At 50.2% G+C, this 17,529-nt stretch overlaps 1 protein-coding gene across 2 annotated transcripts in view; it reads left to right on the top strand.

The window, feature by feature from the left end:
- The window catches only part of RNF19A (ring finger protein 19A, RBR E3 ubiquitin protein ligase), a 49,549-nt gene extending 32,593 nt beyond the window's left edge, over nucleotides 1-16,956 (top strand). For both annotated transcript variants that reach the window (XM_068161147.1, XM_068161149.1), the window contains exons 3-10: nucleotides 2,980-3,188; nucleotides 5,090-5,234; nucleotides 5,748-5,910; nucleotides 8,988-9,102; nucleotides 11,444-11,605; nucleotides 12,145-12,358; nucleotides 13,900-14,043; nucleotides 14,718-16,956. In XM_068161147.1, coding sequence (XP_068017248.1) covers nucleotides 2,980-3,188; nucleotides 5,090-5,234; nucleotides 5,748-5,910; nucleotides 8,988-9,102; nucleotides 11,444-11,605; nucleotides 12,145-12,358; nucleotides 13,900-14,043; nucleotides 14,718-15,399 — 1,834 coding nt within the window. In that variant the 3' untranslated portion in view covers nucleotides 15,400-16,956. The remainder of the gene's footprint in view (nucleotides 1-2,979; nucleotides 3,189-5,089; nucleotides 5,235-5,747; nucleotides 5,911-8,987; nucleotides 9,103-11,443; nucleotides 11,606-12,144; nucleotides 12,359-13,899; nucleotides 14,044-14,717) is intronic.
- Nucleotides 16,957-17,529: the final 573 nt, after the last annotated feature.

The following is a 17,529-nucleotide window of genomic DNA, read 5'->3' on the forward strand; positions in this document are numbered from 1 at the left end:
GCAGCCACCTACCAATAAAGTTCATGACAGCAGGCCACAAAAATTCAGATGTTGCAGTGCCAAGGCAATGGAGCAAAGTTCAGGCTACCAAAGGGACTAAATTAAAAGTGGTCACCACGCTTTCAGCTCTCATCAAGGAAGAGCAGGGATTTGGGGGGTGGTGACTGTGGCAAATGACTGAAAGTTACTTTATTTTTTCCCCATAGCAAGACCTCTCCAGCTCCAGATAGGTTCTGTCTTGTGGCTGCCTGAGACACTACTGGCTGCCTGTCAACAGGATTCTGATGTCAGATAATAATCAGCTTGTTCCTGCTTATTATCTGAGGGGTGTGAATTTTGCCCTTGCTTTAATAGCAGCTCTGCAGGCCTGAATCCTGCCAGGAGCAGGCTGCACACTACTGAGCAGCTCCTGCTGCTGCTCTGCTGGTGGTACCTCAGTGCTGGTTGCTGTTGTAGAGGTTGTTTGCTTTATCAGTGTCTAAAGGTTGTAGCTGTGGCAGTGATCCAGATGTGCAGTGCACACTGGACTCCTAGAAGATGACAACTGTTTCAAAGCCTCACAGGTGAGCAAAAGGTAGAAAGAAGGAAAGAAAGACCTGTTGGAGAAGCCTCAAAGTAGGACTGACTGTTAGGTAGATGGAATATTCCAACATGAATGTTCAGATGCTTCCTGCCTGGGAGGCTTTCACACGTCAGTATGTGGAGAAACACATCTGGAGTACAGGTTTGCTTTCATACCTGCATTGACACAGAATGTGCTGGTGTTGACCAGATGCAGGGCCTGGAAAGGTGATAGCTTCTTGGGCCCTCTGACCCAGTGGGGATGTAGTTTGGACATCACACTTGCAGAAAGGTCAGGACCAGATAAAGAGTGAGTGATGATAAAAGCTCTGATCCTGTGGGGGACAGTGAGAAGGAAGAAAAGGGAAGGAGGGCTGAGCAGATGTTACAGTGTTTGGTTGTTTTCTGTTGTGGGTCCCTTATGTCTTGGTAAAGAGCAAAGAACAATTGGGTAAATAGCTCTCTTGCAGATCTCTTTCACTGTTTGGGGTAAAAGCAGGTCCTAGAGATGGTAAAACTGAAACCAAAGAGATCTTGAATCCACATTACCTGCTGTATTAGGTGTAGTACTACTTCTCCTGTCCCAGGGGAGAAATTCATGGTCTTCCTCAGAAGAGAACTACAGATAAGTTTGGAAGAGAACCTGTTGCAGTAGCCATGCCCTGGACTAGCTGTCCATAGGCTGTGATGCCTCTGGCACTAAAGGACTCTAATGCCAGAAATGGTCCACACCACTGTGCCCCCCTGGACTGCTTCATCCTTGGCTTTTGTTGCACACTGAAATGCATCCTGAACATTGTTACCTGAAATGGTGTGGAAGTGCAAAGCAGCTGCAGCCTTGCTGCAGTGGCTTGGCAGCAGACACTAGAACAGAAATGATACTTCCCAGGGGAAGGAGCATGGGTGAGGAAGCCTCTTGGGCTTTGTTCCAGGCTGGCTTTTTGAGGTTCTGTTTCTTCACATCAGTTTTCTGGTGCTGTTTTAACAAGCCTCAGGAATCAGTAATCCCAAATGCATTCTGCCTTTGCTGTCTGGATTATTGGGTGGCTTTGCTCAGTTTGCATTGTTGGCATCAGCAGAAGACAGCAGCAGTTCCTAGATTCTATCTCTGTTGAGTGAAAACACAGGTTGTGCAAAATAGTGCAGGTGCTTCATTCCCTTCCTCAGTGCCCAGCCTTTCTTCAGTTCATTGATCTTTGCCTCTGGGTTTTGTTTTACTCCTTATTACTTGGGATTTGGTTGCCTGTCCCTTCTCTCAGCCCGACAGGAACTTCTGGCTTTCACATCACCCTTAGAAATGAGTGCAGAATGTTGCATTCCAACCTGCCCTCTTGTACACTTTGAACTGAGGCTTGCTTTGTCCTACAAAGTTCCTTTCTGAAGGTATGCCAAAGCATCACTGCCAAATGGGGACCTGCTCTTGACTAGCAGTGGGGGGCAGGATATAAAATGATCCTTCACTCTGCTCTTCTGGTTCTTTGGTATAAAGTTAGCCAGTCTGGGATGTATCCCTGCATGTCCAAGCAGCACTTGGATCAGTCTCTTTTGTGTACCTGCAAAGCAGCTCTCTCTCCAGCTGTATCAAGGGGGGGAAATAGAGCTGATTAACTTGGCAGCAGTATAGAAGAGTCACAGCATCACCAAGGCTGGAAGAGACCTCAGAGATCATCAAGTCCAACCTGTCACCACAGACCTCCAGCAGTTATTTCCCCTTGGAAAATAAGCAACATTTTAAAGCAGCAAAGTATGTGTCAGGCTTCTGTTTGCCACTGCATCACCTGTAAATTAAAGGTTGAGAAGTCTTAGTTGTGTGCAGAGCTTCTTGGAGGGGAAAACCCCAAACATACTGTTTTAGAGCACTAATGAAAGGAGCAGGGTTGACTTGAACCTTACAGAGCTTCAGCTCTGGCTGCTCCAAAGTAGCTGAATTTGCCTAGGAATAATTTTGTTAGTATCATTCCCAGTGAAGAATATTTTGCATTCATCTCTGCAGCTGCTGTAAATTGGGGTAAAAATAATCAATGCAGTCTGTTAAGGTGAAACTGCCTTCATGTGAACAGCCATGGAGTTAATCCCTGCTGCATTTGTAAAGCAGGTGAAGTTCATCCAAGGGGAGCAGCAGAACAACACCTCTGTGTTAAGTGTTCATAGCACTGCACCTGCTGTTGTTTTCTGTTGGAAAGAAAGCTACTGCACAAAATTGTTGACAATGTAGTTGAACCATTGCTGTACAGTCTTAATCTAATGCAACAGTGATGGAGTTGTGGCAGGAGGTGGTAAGGAGCCTGTGCTGGCCACCTGCTGTCAGCTCCTGACCTGCGCTGCCCTTGTACCCGCTTCAGCTGCTCTGCTTCGCTCCCCGGGCAGGAGCAGTTTCCATTAACAGAATTCTCTTTTGCCTCTCTTGCCTCATTCAAGGTATGCTGTGATTGCTTTTGGATGTGCCAGCTGTCCCAAGCTTACCTGTGGACGAGAGGGCTGTGGAACTGAGTTCTGCTACCACTGTAAGCAGATTTGGCATCCAAACCAGACCTGCGATGCTGCTCGCCAGGAGAGAGCTCAGAGTCTGCGCCTGAGAACAATTCGTTCTTCATCCATTAGCTACAGCCAGGAGTCTGGAGCAGCAGGTACTCAGGGTGAGGGCTCTGTGTCTGTAAAACACACTTCAGTACCTTGGTGCTCAAGGACTCTGGAAAGGAAAGAACTGGGTGGTAGTATGGCAGTTGCCAGCTGCTGTGTTTTAGAAACGAAGCGCACGGTTTTGAGTTGGAATTCAAATGTTCAGTGCTGTCGTTTGCCCTGCTCTCTGACCACAGCATCTCCTTCAGTCTTACACTTGTCACCATTTAAAGTACCTGAAAAGTGTGAGGTCAGGAGGATGCTGCAAAGCATTCCTTGTGCTTGGCAGGCTGGCTGCACACTAGTTGTGGCACTTCACCATTTATTTTCACCGCTGAAGGTGAAATTTCCCAAGGCTGCTGATAATAAAAGCTCTTAATAATGAGACTCAAAGCCACTGACTTTTCTGTTTTCCAAAGAGCCTGCTGGTCTGCTGGCTGTGGTGCTTGACATCTGTTTGTCAGTCCTAATTCCTCTTTCTCAGTAAGATGCTCATGTGTGTTGGCTCCCAGAAAGTGAAAAATAGCATCTCAAAGTCGAACGAGTTTGTAACCCTCCCAAGAAAGGACACATTCAGAAGAGTGTTCTGTGCAGCAGCAGCCCAGTTTGCTATTGATGAGAATTGGCTCCAGGTCTCCCCAAAGTCTGATCCCCTTGGCAGCTTTTGTGTCTGCCTGACCCAACAAGGTAGACAGTTACAAAGTCTCTCCTGCACCTTGGATGTGCCTCTGGAGCTGGCGTTCTCCAGCCCAGCCCTGGGCTCGGGAGGCTTCCATTTGTTGTCTGTGCTGGCTCACTTAACAAGGCACACTCTCTCTTGTCTTTAAAACTGGCACCTTGCTCTAATTCTCAAATAAAATGTAAACTTCAAGTGAAGTAGCATGCCAGCTCCATTCCTTGCCCCTTTGAGGTGCTCCCAGCATGAACAGCAGTAGATCTGCTGTGCTGTCAGAATTAGCTCAGCGTCGTTCCCCTCCTGTGGGGGTGTGCTTGTGTTCCCATCTGGAAGTGCATCCTTTCAGCTACTCACTGACTTTCTGCACTGCAGTTGGCAGAGGTACTGCTGCTGCTGGGTCTGCACCTCTTTTGGATGTTCTTTATACCAATTGCAACTCCCCTTTTGCCTTTAATCCTGCCTGGTAGCACAGAGGCACCGAACTCCTGCGAGTTATTTCTGCTGCTGTGAGTAAGTAGCTTGTCCCAAAGTGCAGATGCTAACCCCTTGTGTGAAGGAAGAGAGACCACAACTGTGGCTGTGCCAGTACTGCACTGTGCCTCAGTGAGCCCTTGGTGGTTCCTGGCAGAGCCAGGGTCACTCTGCATTTTGCAGTGTTTGACCTGGGAACCAGGGGAGCCTCCAGCATTATTCTTTATAGACAGTAGTGGTTTTTTTCTCCCTAGGGAGTGAGTATGTATTAAGTAGGGCTGTGGAAAGGACTCAATTTCATGTTGGTGACATCAAGAAAATGCACTTAATGTGGAAGGGAAGATGGATTTAGATAAGAAGGATAAATAACAGAGTGGAGGCTGAACATTGAAGTACAAGATCTGTAAAGGCATGAAATGCCAAAGAGGATTATGTTTACAAAGAGCACACTGGCAGCCCTGTGCTAACACAGATACTTAATAGCCAGCTGGGAGAGGCTGCGCTGAGCTTCAGGAAGCCCCTGAAGGAGTGCAGGCATTAACCACTCAGCTACCTGAATGTGAGCTGATGCCTCCTCCTCCTCAGCTTTACATCTCCAAGGTTGACAAAGGGCTTTGGAGTTACTGCCAAACCAAGATTGGTAAAGCACCCTTCTCCCATTTCTCAGCTAATGGTTCTCAGTTTCCCAGATGTATGCCTGTGTTTGGCTCAAATCTCCTGCTCTAAGGAGCTGAGCTGATCTTGCTCTTCCTTTTTGAACAGCTGATGACATAAAGCCATGCCCACGCTGCGCTGCTTACATCATAAAGATGAACGATGGAAGCTGCAATCATATGACCTGTGCTGTCTGTGGCTGTGAATTCTGCTGGCTGTGTATGAAAGAGATCTCAGATTTGCATTATTTAAGGTACATTTAAGAAGAAAAAGCTCTCTGTGGTGGGTAATTTTGTTTTCTGAAGTATACAGAGGTCAGTTCTGGGTGCTGTAAGTTTGGCTTCCTTCCTGTTGGCCTGGAGACTCACAACTGAAGCATCCATAGCTGAGTTGTTAGTTTTGGAGGCATGCATTTAAGTGACCCCTTTGTTACTTTGCACTGCAAAACACTTCTCTGAGTTTCATGCATGCAGTGTGTACTTAGGGCAAGAAATGAAGTGTGTCAGGTGCACATAGCTGCTATTTTTACTGTGTCTTACTACTGCTGTAGTCTTTTGTTGTGAGGAATAGAAAGGCTCTGTGTAAGCTCCTGGTGAAGCCCAGACTGGCATGTGGTGCTCTGCAATATGCTGTAAAGGGAACAAAATCAGACTAAATGGTGACTGATTTGGTGTCTGTAACATCTGGAAGTAGAGAACAGTTCAGTGCTGCATAGCTGTGGTGACGGATGTACAATTCCTTCACCCTTTTCTTTCTTCCTTCAAAGCCCATCAGGTTGCACATTTTGGGGGAAGAAGCCCTGGAGCCGGAAGAAGAAAATCCTGTGGCAGCTAGGGACACTTGTGGGAGCTCCTGTAGGAATTGCCTTAATAGCTGGCATTGCTATTCCTGCTATGATCATCGGGATCCCTGTCTACGTGGGACGGAAGGTAACGTGTGCTCCAGCTCCCGGCGGGCTTCAGGTGTTGCCTCCTGCCTTGGCTGGCACTGCTGCCTCCCTTCAGCCAAACCAAGCCACCAAGCCAGCCCTCAGCTGGCAAAGGATCTCTCTTTCACTTGCACTGCAAGGAGCAGCAGTGGATTTCAGGATGTTCCTCCTCTTGAAACAGGCAGAGCAAAGCACCAAACCATCCAGTTGCTGCATCTTGCCATGGAAGCTCTCACACGCTCTCAGAATCGCTGGGTTTAACCCCAGGCCTCCCTTAGGATTAAACAATCCTTAGAGGAGAAGGCAGGCAGAAAGAAACTCTGTTTTACTTTCTTTTTTAAAGCAGATCATGACCAATGTTTCAGTGTAGAATTCTGATGCCATTGAGCTGCTTCTTAGTCATTTCAGGCCGTTTGTTTTCAGCTTCTCAAGCCTGGTTTGAGTTCTGACATTGCAACTGTGCCAGGCTGTACTGGCCTGAAAGTCAGCGCACACATCCTTCTCCCTCCATCTTCCAGGTTCATGGGAGCATGGAATACTCTTGGCTCCAGGTCATGTGTTTTGGAAAGGTACAGGGTGAAGAGTTTCAGTTTGGGGATTAAATCCCCAGTGGCAAGTGGGCTGGTTTCCCTCAGCTCACAGGAAGCTGACAGTAGTTTGCTTTGAGTGCCATGCAAGGAAATGGCAACATTTGATTCAAGTCAGTGTGTGGTGGCATGGGCTTCTCTCCATCCTCAAGGCCAGTTGTCTTGTCACACAAGGAAATCAAACTGACATGAATTCTACTTGGGGAAAAAAACCCCAAACCACTGTGGCTTCTGTGTTTCTTCATTGGCTACAGCTTCCAGGTTTTCAGAAGTTATTATTAGTGGCTCTGGAATTGGGCCTGCTGAGATGTGCTTGAGATCAGATCATGTGAGTGCACTCTAACCTGCTGTTCTCCTACAGACCTTATTCCTTTGTCCCCAGCCTCCTGGCTCACAGTTGATCTTCAGTGACAGCTGAAGGGAGGAAAATTGAGCACACCTCCAGTTTCACCTGCTGGCTCCTGCCTTTTTCTTCAATAGCAACCTGATCCATTTTGCTCTGCCTCTTACTAGCAGTGTACTTGTAGGATTATTTCTTGCTGACTTTTTGTCCCCTGCTTTTTGTCTCCTCTCTTTAACCTCTCTGGTTTTGTCCTAACACCCTCATGCTGTTCCTTTGTACCCATTCATAGCAGTCTGACCTACTTTCTATTTTCTGCTGCTGCTTCAGAAAAGGAAGCTTGGTTATTCTCTTACAACATTCTGTCTGTCTTCTGTGTTGGAAGAGTTCATGCTTGTGCTTAAGGAACTGCTGGTCCTCTCTTTCTAAACACAGGTCTCACAAACTACCAGTCCTCTGCATGTATTGAAATCTCTCCTCCTGGCCCAGTATTCTGTTTGGGTGTTCTCTATTCCTTACTCAGTATTCTGAAGCCATTTATTTTGTGGTTGTTCTTCCAATCAAACCTTCCAACTGGCTGTTTTCAGTCAGTCCCTTTCATAGAATCATAGAATTGTTGGGGTTGGAAGGGACCTCAAGGATCATCTATTTCCAACCCCCCTGCCACAGGCAGGGACACCTCACACTAGATCAGGCTGCTCACAGCCAGGCCTTAAAAACCTTTCCATGCCTTGTTATTGCTTTAAGGAATCCAGGAGCCTGTACACATAGCTTTGTTGTTTGCACTTTGTTTCAGTGGTTAATGTTGCCCTTAACACTAAAAGTCAAGGCTTGAGATCATCAACTGCAGAGAGCCCCATGGAACCTGATCTTGCTCAGCTTGTGGTTCTTACACCCTGGTAGTGTGATGGTGTTCATGGTCAGTTTTACCATTTCAATCCAGAGGCATCCACACTCCTTTAACCCCCATTCAGGTACTTCCTTGCTCCATGGTGATCTTTTGTGAGCCAGCAGATGAATTCTCATTGCACAAAGGGCAGTGTCTGCTCTTGTCCTTGCCTTGCCTGTCCTGCCTGAACAAATGCAGCTGCTTTGTGTGCTCCAAAATGAGAGTGGCCCCACCAGATCCCTGCTTCAGGTTTTAGTCTGGAACACACCACATCTGACAAAACTTGCAGCTCATCTTTTGTCATTCTGTTGGATATGGGTTTTATCCTCAGTACTCTCTTGTGCTGCTCCCTGGCAATGAGGAGTTACATAGCCTGGTGACAGCCCTTGAGGTAGTGACCTGTTGCTGCTGTGTAACTGCATCCTAGCCGAGAATGGAGGCAGCTGAGGTGCATAGGCCTGAATAGCCATGTGCAGAGCTAGCAAATGAAACACAAAGCAGGAGGTGTCTGTAAAGCAGTGAGCTTTGAAGGCCTTTTAGGTTCACTTGGGACTGGCAGCAGGCAGTTTGAGGCAGTGCCCTTTTAGAGTTACTGCAGACTGGAACCATGAGTAAGGGTTTGGATTACTGGATTCCCCTGTAAATAGTAGCACAGCTAAGGCTTGTGAGATTCAGGTTGGCTGAAATATTTCCTGCCTCAACAACTTCTCATGAGGATGTCAGAGCAATGGAGTTCTTGCTCTCCTCTCCTCCCAGGCTGCCTTACTACAAGGCTTTCCTGACTCTGTTTCCTCAGGTCTAATAAGCTGTGAAGGTTTCACTCTGCACTGTTTAGGGGAAGGATGGCTGGGAATAGGTGTCAGGTTGATGTGGGAATCCTTTGATCCTGAAGCTTGTCTGTTTTTCCCAGCCATGTAAGCTGGAGCAATGATTAAACAGAAAAGCTGTTCAGTGGTTCAGCTCTTCTGAGTGGAGGCTGGGTTCAGCTCTTCTGAGTGGAGGCTGGGTTCAGCTCTTCTGGGTGGAGGCTGGGTTCAGCTCTTCTGGGTGGAGGCTGGCAGTCGATGCTTAGCTGCTGGGGCAGAGGACCTCTGGCTTTAGGAAATGAATACATTTTCCTTCCTTTGAGATAAGGAATAAATCATGACACAGAACATGGGCTCCCTGGGAGCATAGTGCAGATTCCCAGGTTTCTGTCAGTTTTCAGTGTATTGCTGCTGCTGATCATGCTCTGAACCCCTCTCTCCTTTTCCTCCCTCCAGATTCACAACCGCTATGAAGGCAAAGACATCTCCAAGCACAAGCGAAACCTGGCTATAGCAGGTGGTGTGACCTTGTCTGTGATTGTCTCTCCAGTTGTAGCTGCAGTAACTGTAGGTAAGCAAATAATATTTGATCTCTTGCCAGCACCTTGCAGCCAGAGCTCTGTCAGCACTCAGCAAACCCGCTGAGGAGTCCTGCAGTTTCCTTTCCTTGGTGAGGGAGCTGAGGGGGCTGAGGCTGAGCATTTGCCGGGGCAGAGCAGAGCTTCAGGAAGTGCTGCATCAAAGTGAAGAATTCAGAGGCTTTTGTGTCCTGCAAATGGAAGCTTGCACACTGCCATATCTGGCTCTTAAAAATGAAGTGGTTTTGTTAAATGAATGGCCAAGACACAAAAATACTGTTGCCACAAAGCCTGGCCCTGCTCAAGTAACTGTGTGCCCAGCTGGGCTCAAACTTAGCTGTTTGCCCTGCTCTGGGAGCTGGTGTGAAGTCTGTCCCATTCTGGCTCTCAGGGATTGTTGAGGATAGCTCTGGAGGAAAATCCAACTGTATTTCAGAGTAATTGTCTTCCCTGACCATGTGATTCCAGGATCACTGTAAGCAAACCCTGACCCTCTTGGCAAGAGGAGACTTGCCCAGCACTCACTGCCTTCCTCCTCCTCTGTTGCAGCACAGGCAAAGCTGCCACGGATAAGTGATGCAGGTTAAAACCCAGCACTTAGTTTGGGGCTGGCTCAGTCCCCTGATCCAATATGTGGTGTTCCCCCTTGTGCCACAAGTGGTGCTCAGAGAGGGAATGAGTGGCCTCAGGCAGACACAGGGCCACTTTCAGCCGATGATGATTTAAAGTGGCTGTGAAGCTGTGGCTTTAAACTGCTGCTTAAGGGCCGAGGAGCCCTGTGCACATGCTGTGTGCCAGGCACAAAACTCTCTGCTGGCTCTCCACATTGCTTTGTTCTCCTGTAGCTGTGGTGTCAGACCCCTGCTAAGCAGGTAGTGGGACATGAAGTCTCATGGATGGTTTCATGTAGGTCTGCTTCACCTCCTGCTTTCCAGCTGTTCCTTATTCCTGACCACAGACAAAAGTTGGCTTTCTGGGGCAAGTGCCTGGGTTTTGTTTGGTGGTGGTTTTGCTCCTGTGTCATCCACACATGGCCTGCAGCCTCAGGGCTCTGCATGGCTTGCATGACCTTCAGAACATGGATTGCCTTCCTGAATGCTGAGGACTTCCTGGTGGAAGAGCCTTTCTGTACCTGGAAGCCTTTGGTCAGACCAAAGAGGTCTGCTCCTGTCCCCTGCCCTGTTCAGTAGGTGCCAGCTTGCCGTGTTCCCAGCCTGCCATTTTTCTGTGCCCTCTGTGTACATCCATCAGCAAAGCCATGCAGTGCTTGCATTCTTGTGCCAAGGGAGTGACTGTCAGAGCCTGCTGGAAGTGGTGGGATGGATGTGTGTGTGCCTCTGGCTGCACTTCAGCCCCTGGTTCCTTTGGCTGGCTGCTCTGCATTCCTGCCACCCTGTTCCACAGAACTGCTGAGTTGGAGGAAGACTTCTGAAATTTACATTCTGAAATGGAATCACAGGGATCCAGGAAACAGGGAAGATCCCACAGTAATACTAACATTCTGGCCTCTTAAACAGCCAGCAAAGCCCTCTCTGACTTCAGTGGGTGCCAAAGCAAGCAGAGGCTCTGACATGCTCCTCGAATTACATTTGGAGTAAATCTGTTTCTGCTTCTCAGGTGGAACATTATTATCAGCCCCCAAAGAAGCTTATAGGAACCTTCAAAGCCCTTCCCTTTTGTTTGTGAAAGATGTTAAAGGATGTTATAGGAGAGGGCTGGAGCACCTCTCCTATGAGGACAGACTGGGGGCATTGGGGCTGGAGAAGAGAAGGCTCTGAGGAGACCTTCTTGTGGCCTTGCAGTATCTGAAGGGGGCTACAAAAAAGCTGGGGAGGGACTTTTGAGGGTGTCAGGGACTGGTAGGACTGGGAGGAATGGATCCAAGCTAGAGGAGGGGAAATTGACATTAGGAAGAAGTTGTTCCCCATGAGGGTGGTGAGACACTGGCAGAGGTTGCCCAGGGAGGTGGTGGAAGCCTCATGCCTGGAGGGTTTGAAGGCCAGGCTGGATGTGGCTGTGAGCAACCTGATCTAGTGTGAGGTGTCCCTGCCCATGGCAGGGGGGTGGGAACTGGCTGATCCTTGAGGTCATTCCAACCCTAACAGTTCCATGATTCTAAGTACCTGAGGTGTGAATTCCTCAAGCTCCTCTGCCTGCTGGTGCTGGTGGAGGCCAGCTCTGCCTGCTGCCAGTCCCCGGCACTTCACCTCGGTCCTTTACCAGGACTTCTTAACTCTGCTCCCTGGTTTCCCTGGAGCATGCAACACTCAGTGCTTGTGGAGCATGCAGTAGCTGTGTGCAGTCCCAGGTGCTGACAGCTGCTTCCCTCTGCAGGCATTGGCGTTCCCATCATGCTGGCTTACGTCTACGGGGTGGTGCCCATCTCGCTGTGCCGCAGCGGCGGCTGCGGGGTCTCGGCAGGCAACGGCAAAGGCGTCAGGATAGAGTTTGATGATGAAAATGACATCAACGTTGGGGGAACAAATGCAGCTGTAGGTAAGAACGTGCTTTGTCTCCTTTTCTCTGCCTGTGGGCTTTGCAACCCCTGTCTGGTGGCCTTAGAGCCTTGAGTAGTGCCTTGCAGTACTTCTGCTGGGAACCAAAAGCCCCCTCCCAGCAGTGGGCAGCTTCTCTGGGTCCCTGCTGTGCTCTGATGCCAGCGCTGAGGTTTGCTTGCCCAGCTGAACAATCCAAGTGCAGCTGCTCTGGGAGAGGCCTGCTGTGTGGAAGCTGGCTGGGCACTCCACCTGCACCTGGGGGAACTGGAGGCTGTTTTGTAATGACAGGGCAGTATCCTTTGTGACAGGCTCTGTGTTCCTCCTCTCCAGGTTACCTGTCCTCTGGCATGTGGTGTTAGGTGTAACTGTGACAGCAACTGCACAGAAAGGTCTCTCTTGTCTGGGGACAGTTCTCTTTCTGTCTGTGTTACAAATCCTTGCTCTTGGCATAGTTTCAGGAAGGGTTTCCATGGGCACCTTCTGGACACTGCAGAGCTGTGCTCCCCTAACTGACAAGGCCTCTTTGTCTCTGCCCAGACACCACTTCAGTAGCAGAGGCACGGCACAACCCCAGCATAGGGGAGGGAAGTGTTGGAGGACTGACTGGCAGCTTGAGTGCAAGTGGCAGCCACATGGACAGGATCGGAGCCATCCGAGACAACCTCAGCGAGACCGCCAGCACCATGGCCCTGGCTGGGGCCAGCATTACAGGCAGCCTCTCGGGGAGTGCAATGGTTAACTGCTTCAACAGGTGAGGGGCAGCTGCTGGGGCAGGTGAGGGGGGAACTGCTGGGGCAGGTGAGGGGCTGGCTGCTGGGGCAGGTAGGAGGCTCACTGCTGGGGCAGGTGAGGGGCTGGCTGCTGGGGCAGGTAGGAGGCTCACTGCTGGGGCAGGTGAGGGGCTGGCTGCTGGGGCAGGTGGGAGGCTCACTGCTGGGGCAGGTGAGGGGCTGGCTGCTGGGGCAGGGCCGAGGCTGCTGCTGTTGGCTGAGTTTAGGTTATTTGTGTACTTGGGTCCCATTAAAAGGAGCTGTCTCTGGGAGACAGAGGCAGTCCCTCTCTGGCAGCCTTCCTGCCACACCACAGTCCTCAAAGAAGAGGTTGGATTTTTTGTGTTTCCCAGGGTAAGTGGGGCCTGAGACCTTGTTCTGCTGCTTCCCTGCAGAGCAGCCTCTGGCCAGGAGTCAGCATGTCACACCTCAGGTCTAACCCAGTCCTGCTCACCCTTAAATCAGAACTGCTGACTTGTTCAATCGTCTGCAAGTGCCAAGCTGTGCTTTCTAGCACCTGGGTGGAGCATGGGTTCAAAGTGCACTTCGGCAGGGAGGGGAGGGAGCCTGGCCCCTGGGCTTGCCAAGCTGGTAACTTCATGTCACTTCCATGCTCAGTGCCTGCTCTTACTTGGGGCCTTACTGTTTGCAAGCCTGCACCCTGGAGAGAAAGGCAGTGTCTGGAAAGGACATAGAGAGCTCAGGGTGGAATTTGCTCCTTAAATCAGGTGCTAGAGCTGCTCTTTTCCTTCAGTAATTCAGAAGTCCAGGCTGTGTAGAATAGGGAGGGCAGGAGAGTTTCAAGAGTTCCCTTGTGCTGGGACAGGTGATTGAAGGCATGCCTGGGAGGGAGGTGTTCCTGCTCTGTTCTTGGCAAAGCTGAGAGTGGGAAGCAGAGCAAAGCCCTTGCAGTTCCCTGGCTGAGCACAGACCAAGCAGGCATTTGGCACAAAGCTGCTGGTTTGATTTCTGCCTTACCTGCTCAGCCCAGCTGGGATTGCTCAGGTTTCTATTGCTCTTGTTGCAGCTGATCACAGGGCAATGGAAAGCAGGGCAGGGAACAGAGTTCTCTGCCTGGTGTTTGAGCAGTAGTCATTCTGGGGCTGCAGAAGCCCTGGAGCTGTCATCTCTTGAGCCTGGGCAGCCCTCTGGTGGTTTTTCCCTCTGTAGAGCACAGTGCACTAACTGCTAAGAGCTGCAGCCATGCCTGCAAGCTGTCCTTGTGAGTCTCAGGGAGGGAAGAATCCAGAAGCTCTGGTTAGCAGAGGTGGCTTTGCTGGGCAATGAGCCTGGTTTTGCTTTGGAGTGGGCTGTGGGGGTGGCTGTGGGTTTTGTTGTTCTGTGGTGTGTTGTTTGAAATCCCAGCCACGTTAGGCATGGGAGGAGAACCTGCTTCAGGAGAGTAAATGTGTGTGTCTAGGCTGGAGCAGGCAATGAACCCTGCTGACACTGGTGCCCAGCGAGGGGGCTGGAGCTCGAGCAGCAGGGTCTGCAGCTTGTGTTTGTGTTTTCTCTTCCCCAGACTGGAAGTCCAAGCAGATGTGCAGAAGGAGCGCTACAGCCTGAGTGGAGAGTCTGGCACGGTTAGCCTGGGAACAGTTAGTGACAATGCCAGTACCAAAGCAATGGCAGGATCCATCCTCAACTCCTACATCCCTCTGGACAGGTGAGAGCAAAGGATTGAAAAGAAGATGGTCAGCCCATGCTTACTAAAGGACACTCTAAGCATGCCTCATCTGCTCTGCTTCAGTGGTGGTCCTTGTGACTGCCAGGGTTATTTCCACACAGGGAGGCTGCAGCTCAGTGAAATGTTTTGTCTTTCAGGCTTTGGTTTTCTTTGGGCTCTTCACTTGATGAAACAAAAGGCTTTCTTTTGCTGGGTAGCTTGGGAAGCAGTGAGCTTATTGTGCTCCCTTAGCTGGCTGGCCTTAGATGACTGCTCTGCATCTGGAGGTCGTCTCACTCTTCAATTTTTAGCACAAGTGTCTTTCCCTGGAGGTTTTTCCTTAGCTGTCTAAGGGCAGGAAGGGAGCTGTGGTTAAGGTTGAATTTCTGACTGTCCAGAAAGGAGGTGTGGTGAGGTTTGGAAAATCAGTCTTCAAGTTAAGATAGAAAGAGTTTCTTCACTATAAGAGTGGTCAGGCACTGGAGGGAGGTGGTGGAGTCCCCACCCCTGGTGGTGGTCAAGAAAGGTGTGGCCATGGCACTTGGGGACATGGTTTAGTGGCCATGGTGGCATTGGGTTGAAGGTTGGGTTTGATGATCTTGGAGGTCTCTTCCAGCTGAAACTCTTCAGTGATTCTGTATCTGCTCACACTCACAGACTCGTTCTTGTTCTAGGGAAGGCAACAGCATGGAAGTGCAGGTGGACATCGAGTCGAAGCCAGCCAAGTTCCGACACCACAGCGGCAGCAGCAGCGTGGAGGACGGCAGCGCCGCGGGCCGCGGCAACGCCGGCTCCTGCGTGCCAGAGGGTAAATCCAGCGCCACCAAGTGGTCCAAAGACGCAACAGCAGGGAAGAAATGCAAAGGGAAGCTGCGGAAGAAGAGCAGCATGAAGATAAACGAGACCCGGGAGGACATGGATGCCCAGCTGCTGGAGCAGCAAAGCACCAACTCCAGTGAGTTTGACTCCCCCTCTCTCAGTGACAGCATTCCCTCAGTAGCAGACTCTCACTCGAGTCACTTCTCAGAGTTCAGCTGCTCGGATATGGAGAGCATGAAAACCTCCTGCAGCCACGGCTCCAGCGACTACCACGCGCGCTTTGCCGCGGTCAGCGCGCTCCCGGAGGTGGAAAACGATCGCTTGGAGAACTCTCCGCAGCCCAGCGGAGGCCCTGTGCCTGTTCCCACAGCCCCGAGCACTGATCTCCCACAGCTGAGTTACATTGCTGAGGAGAGCATTACTCATGCATCTGCCACAGATGTAGATCTGGGTGCTGGGGAAACACTGAAGGAAACAAACAACAACCACTCACAACATGCTGTGGAACTGAGCACTGCTGTTCAGACTGAAATCTAAGCCTGTAAGTGCTGCAGAAATGTATTTACCACTAAAGAACCCTGTCTGAAAGCTGGCTGAAGTACCTGCCACTTCCCTAGGCACAGGTGACCAGCAGAAGCAAGGTTTTGATACAACTGCATTTTCTATCTCCTTGTCTGGTAAGGCAGAACACTTCACGTGGAGTTGGACCTGTGTGCAGAGACAGGAAGGCTTCAACCAAGTGCATTACAGCGGTGCAGATACGTCCTTGTTTTGTATTTTTGCCACAACTTTGCTTGAAAGCATCTCCTTGGTGTATTTAGAGAGAAACTGGTACAGTTCTTCACATGTTACATGCTGAAAGGGGCAAAATGTCCTGCACTGTTCCTTTGGAAACCAGGGGGTTGGGGTAAGTGGATGTTAGCTGAGCATTAGTGACTTCAAACCATTCTTGTGTGAACTCATATTTAAGGGAAGCAAAAGTTTTGCAGAGACCTCTACAAAGAGAGTGCAGCAGTGAGTGTGTGTGTGATAACTGGTGGTGGTGGTGGTTGATAACTGGACACACTCTCGAGTGCATGTGGAAGGAGCTGTGGAGCTTCAGGTGGCTGTAGCCTGCGCCAGAGGCCTGTGTGTGTGCACACTGAGCAAGGTTATGACATCTAACATGAATTTGAGAGAGAAGAAATTGGTTCTTAGTACAGGGTGGAATGGAGGTGTCACCTGGGAAGAGCAGTGGGGTTACTTATTTATTCATGCAACCAACCATGCAGCAGATGAGGCTACCCTCTGGTGTGTGACACCTGCCCAGCAGCCATCCAGTGATGGGTAGCATTGCAGGACGGCAGCTGCAGTCACCTGTCGTTAGGGCAGCAGGAGGGTGCCCCATCAATTCTTGGTGCCTTTGGAAAGACTGGGTTTGAAGTGCCTGGTCGCTTGAGGACGTTACTGTAGAGCTTTCAGAGCGTCCTCTTTGGCCACCTCGGATCACAGAAGAGCATTCTAGGGAATCAAACGACTGTGGTAGATAGATGTAGAACAATAAAACAAGTATCAGCCTACCAAAGACTCACTCAGGCTTTAGAGGATGTGACATCTCTGCCAGACATGCACAGCTTCAGGCCCAGGATCAGGCGCAGTGCAATGACTGCCCAAGTGCAAAGATGGGTTCCAAATATGCTGGGCTTTGGTTTTCCTGTGGCATATGGAATCTGTACAGCTGAGCACAAGCTGAGCACAGCTGCAGCTGGCCAAAGCCCCTGCACTGTTAACTCCGTTTTTGTTTTTGCTATGTAATTCACTAAAAGGAAAAAAACCCCAAGTGAGGCTCCCCTGTTGTGACTATCAGCATAGCAGTTAGCAATGTTCTGTCCTGTGTTTCATGTATTGCCATTATGGTGCTACTGGGAGTTTGGTTGGATGAGAAGAAAATGCCACGAGCTGCAGGGCTGTCCCATGACTCCTCACCAGTTTCAGTGGTGTGCTTACAACACTAGTGCCAGTTCTGTTCTTGGGGCATGCTGGGGGCAGTGTTTGTAGATTTGCTCAACACCCTGCCTGTAAACTGCATATCTGAAATAAATGTCCAAGTACTGACTCCTGCTGCTGCCTTCTTCACTCTGCTGCTCTCAGCCCTCTAAAGCCCTCCCTGTTCCCAGAAGGAGCTTTCTCGTCCCTGTAAGATGCTGGCTGCTGACACAGCTTTGAGTTTGCATCGGGTGGAAGGAACCCTTGAAGATCATCCAGTCCAACCCCCTGCAGTCAGCAGAGACACCTCCAGCTGGAGCCCACAGCCATGCCAGTCTGATGCTGAATGTCTGCAGGGGTGGGCCCCAGTCACAAGCAAACCTGTGCTGCTGCTCCTCAGCTGTGTCCTGTGTGGCAGTGTCTCAGAGCAGGGGTCCCAGGCTATGAGGCTGGCACCCATGTGCCAAGCTCCTGCATAACCCTTCTGGCTCCACTGCTAACCCACCACAGGAGGGCAGGTTGGTGGAGCTGGGTAACAGTTGGGCTTCACCATCCTAAAGATCTTTGTCAACCAAAATGATGCAGTGGATGTGCACAGCAAGGGGCACAAGGGATGCCCTTGCCAGCCTCCAGGCTGATACCTAAGCTGTGATCAAACCTGCCAGCAGGAGTGAAGAATAGAGCTGGCACTGTGGTGGCCAA

Source organism: Melanerpes formicivorus, unplaced genomic scaffold (genome assembly GCF_026170545.1).
Source record: "Melanerpes formicivorus ecotype bairdi unplaced genomic scaffold, bMelFor1.0.p_v2 SCAF_56, whole genome shotgun sequence".
Classification (NCBI taxonomy): Eukaryota; Metazoa; Chordata; class Aves; order Piciformes; family Picidae; genus Melanerpes; species Melanerpes formicivorus.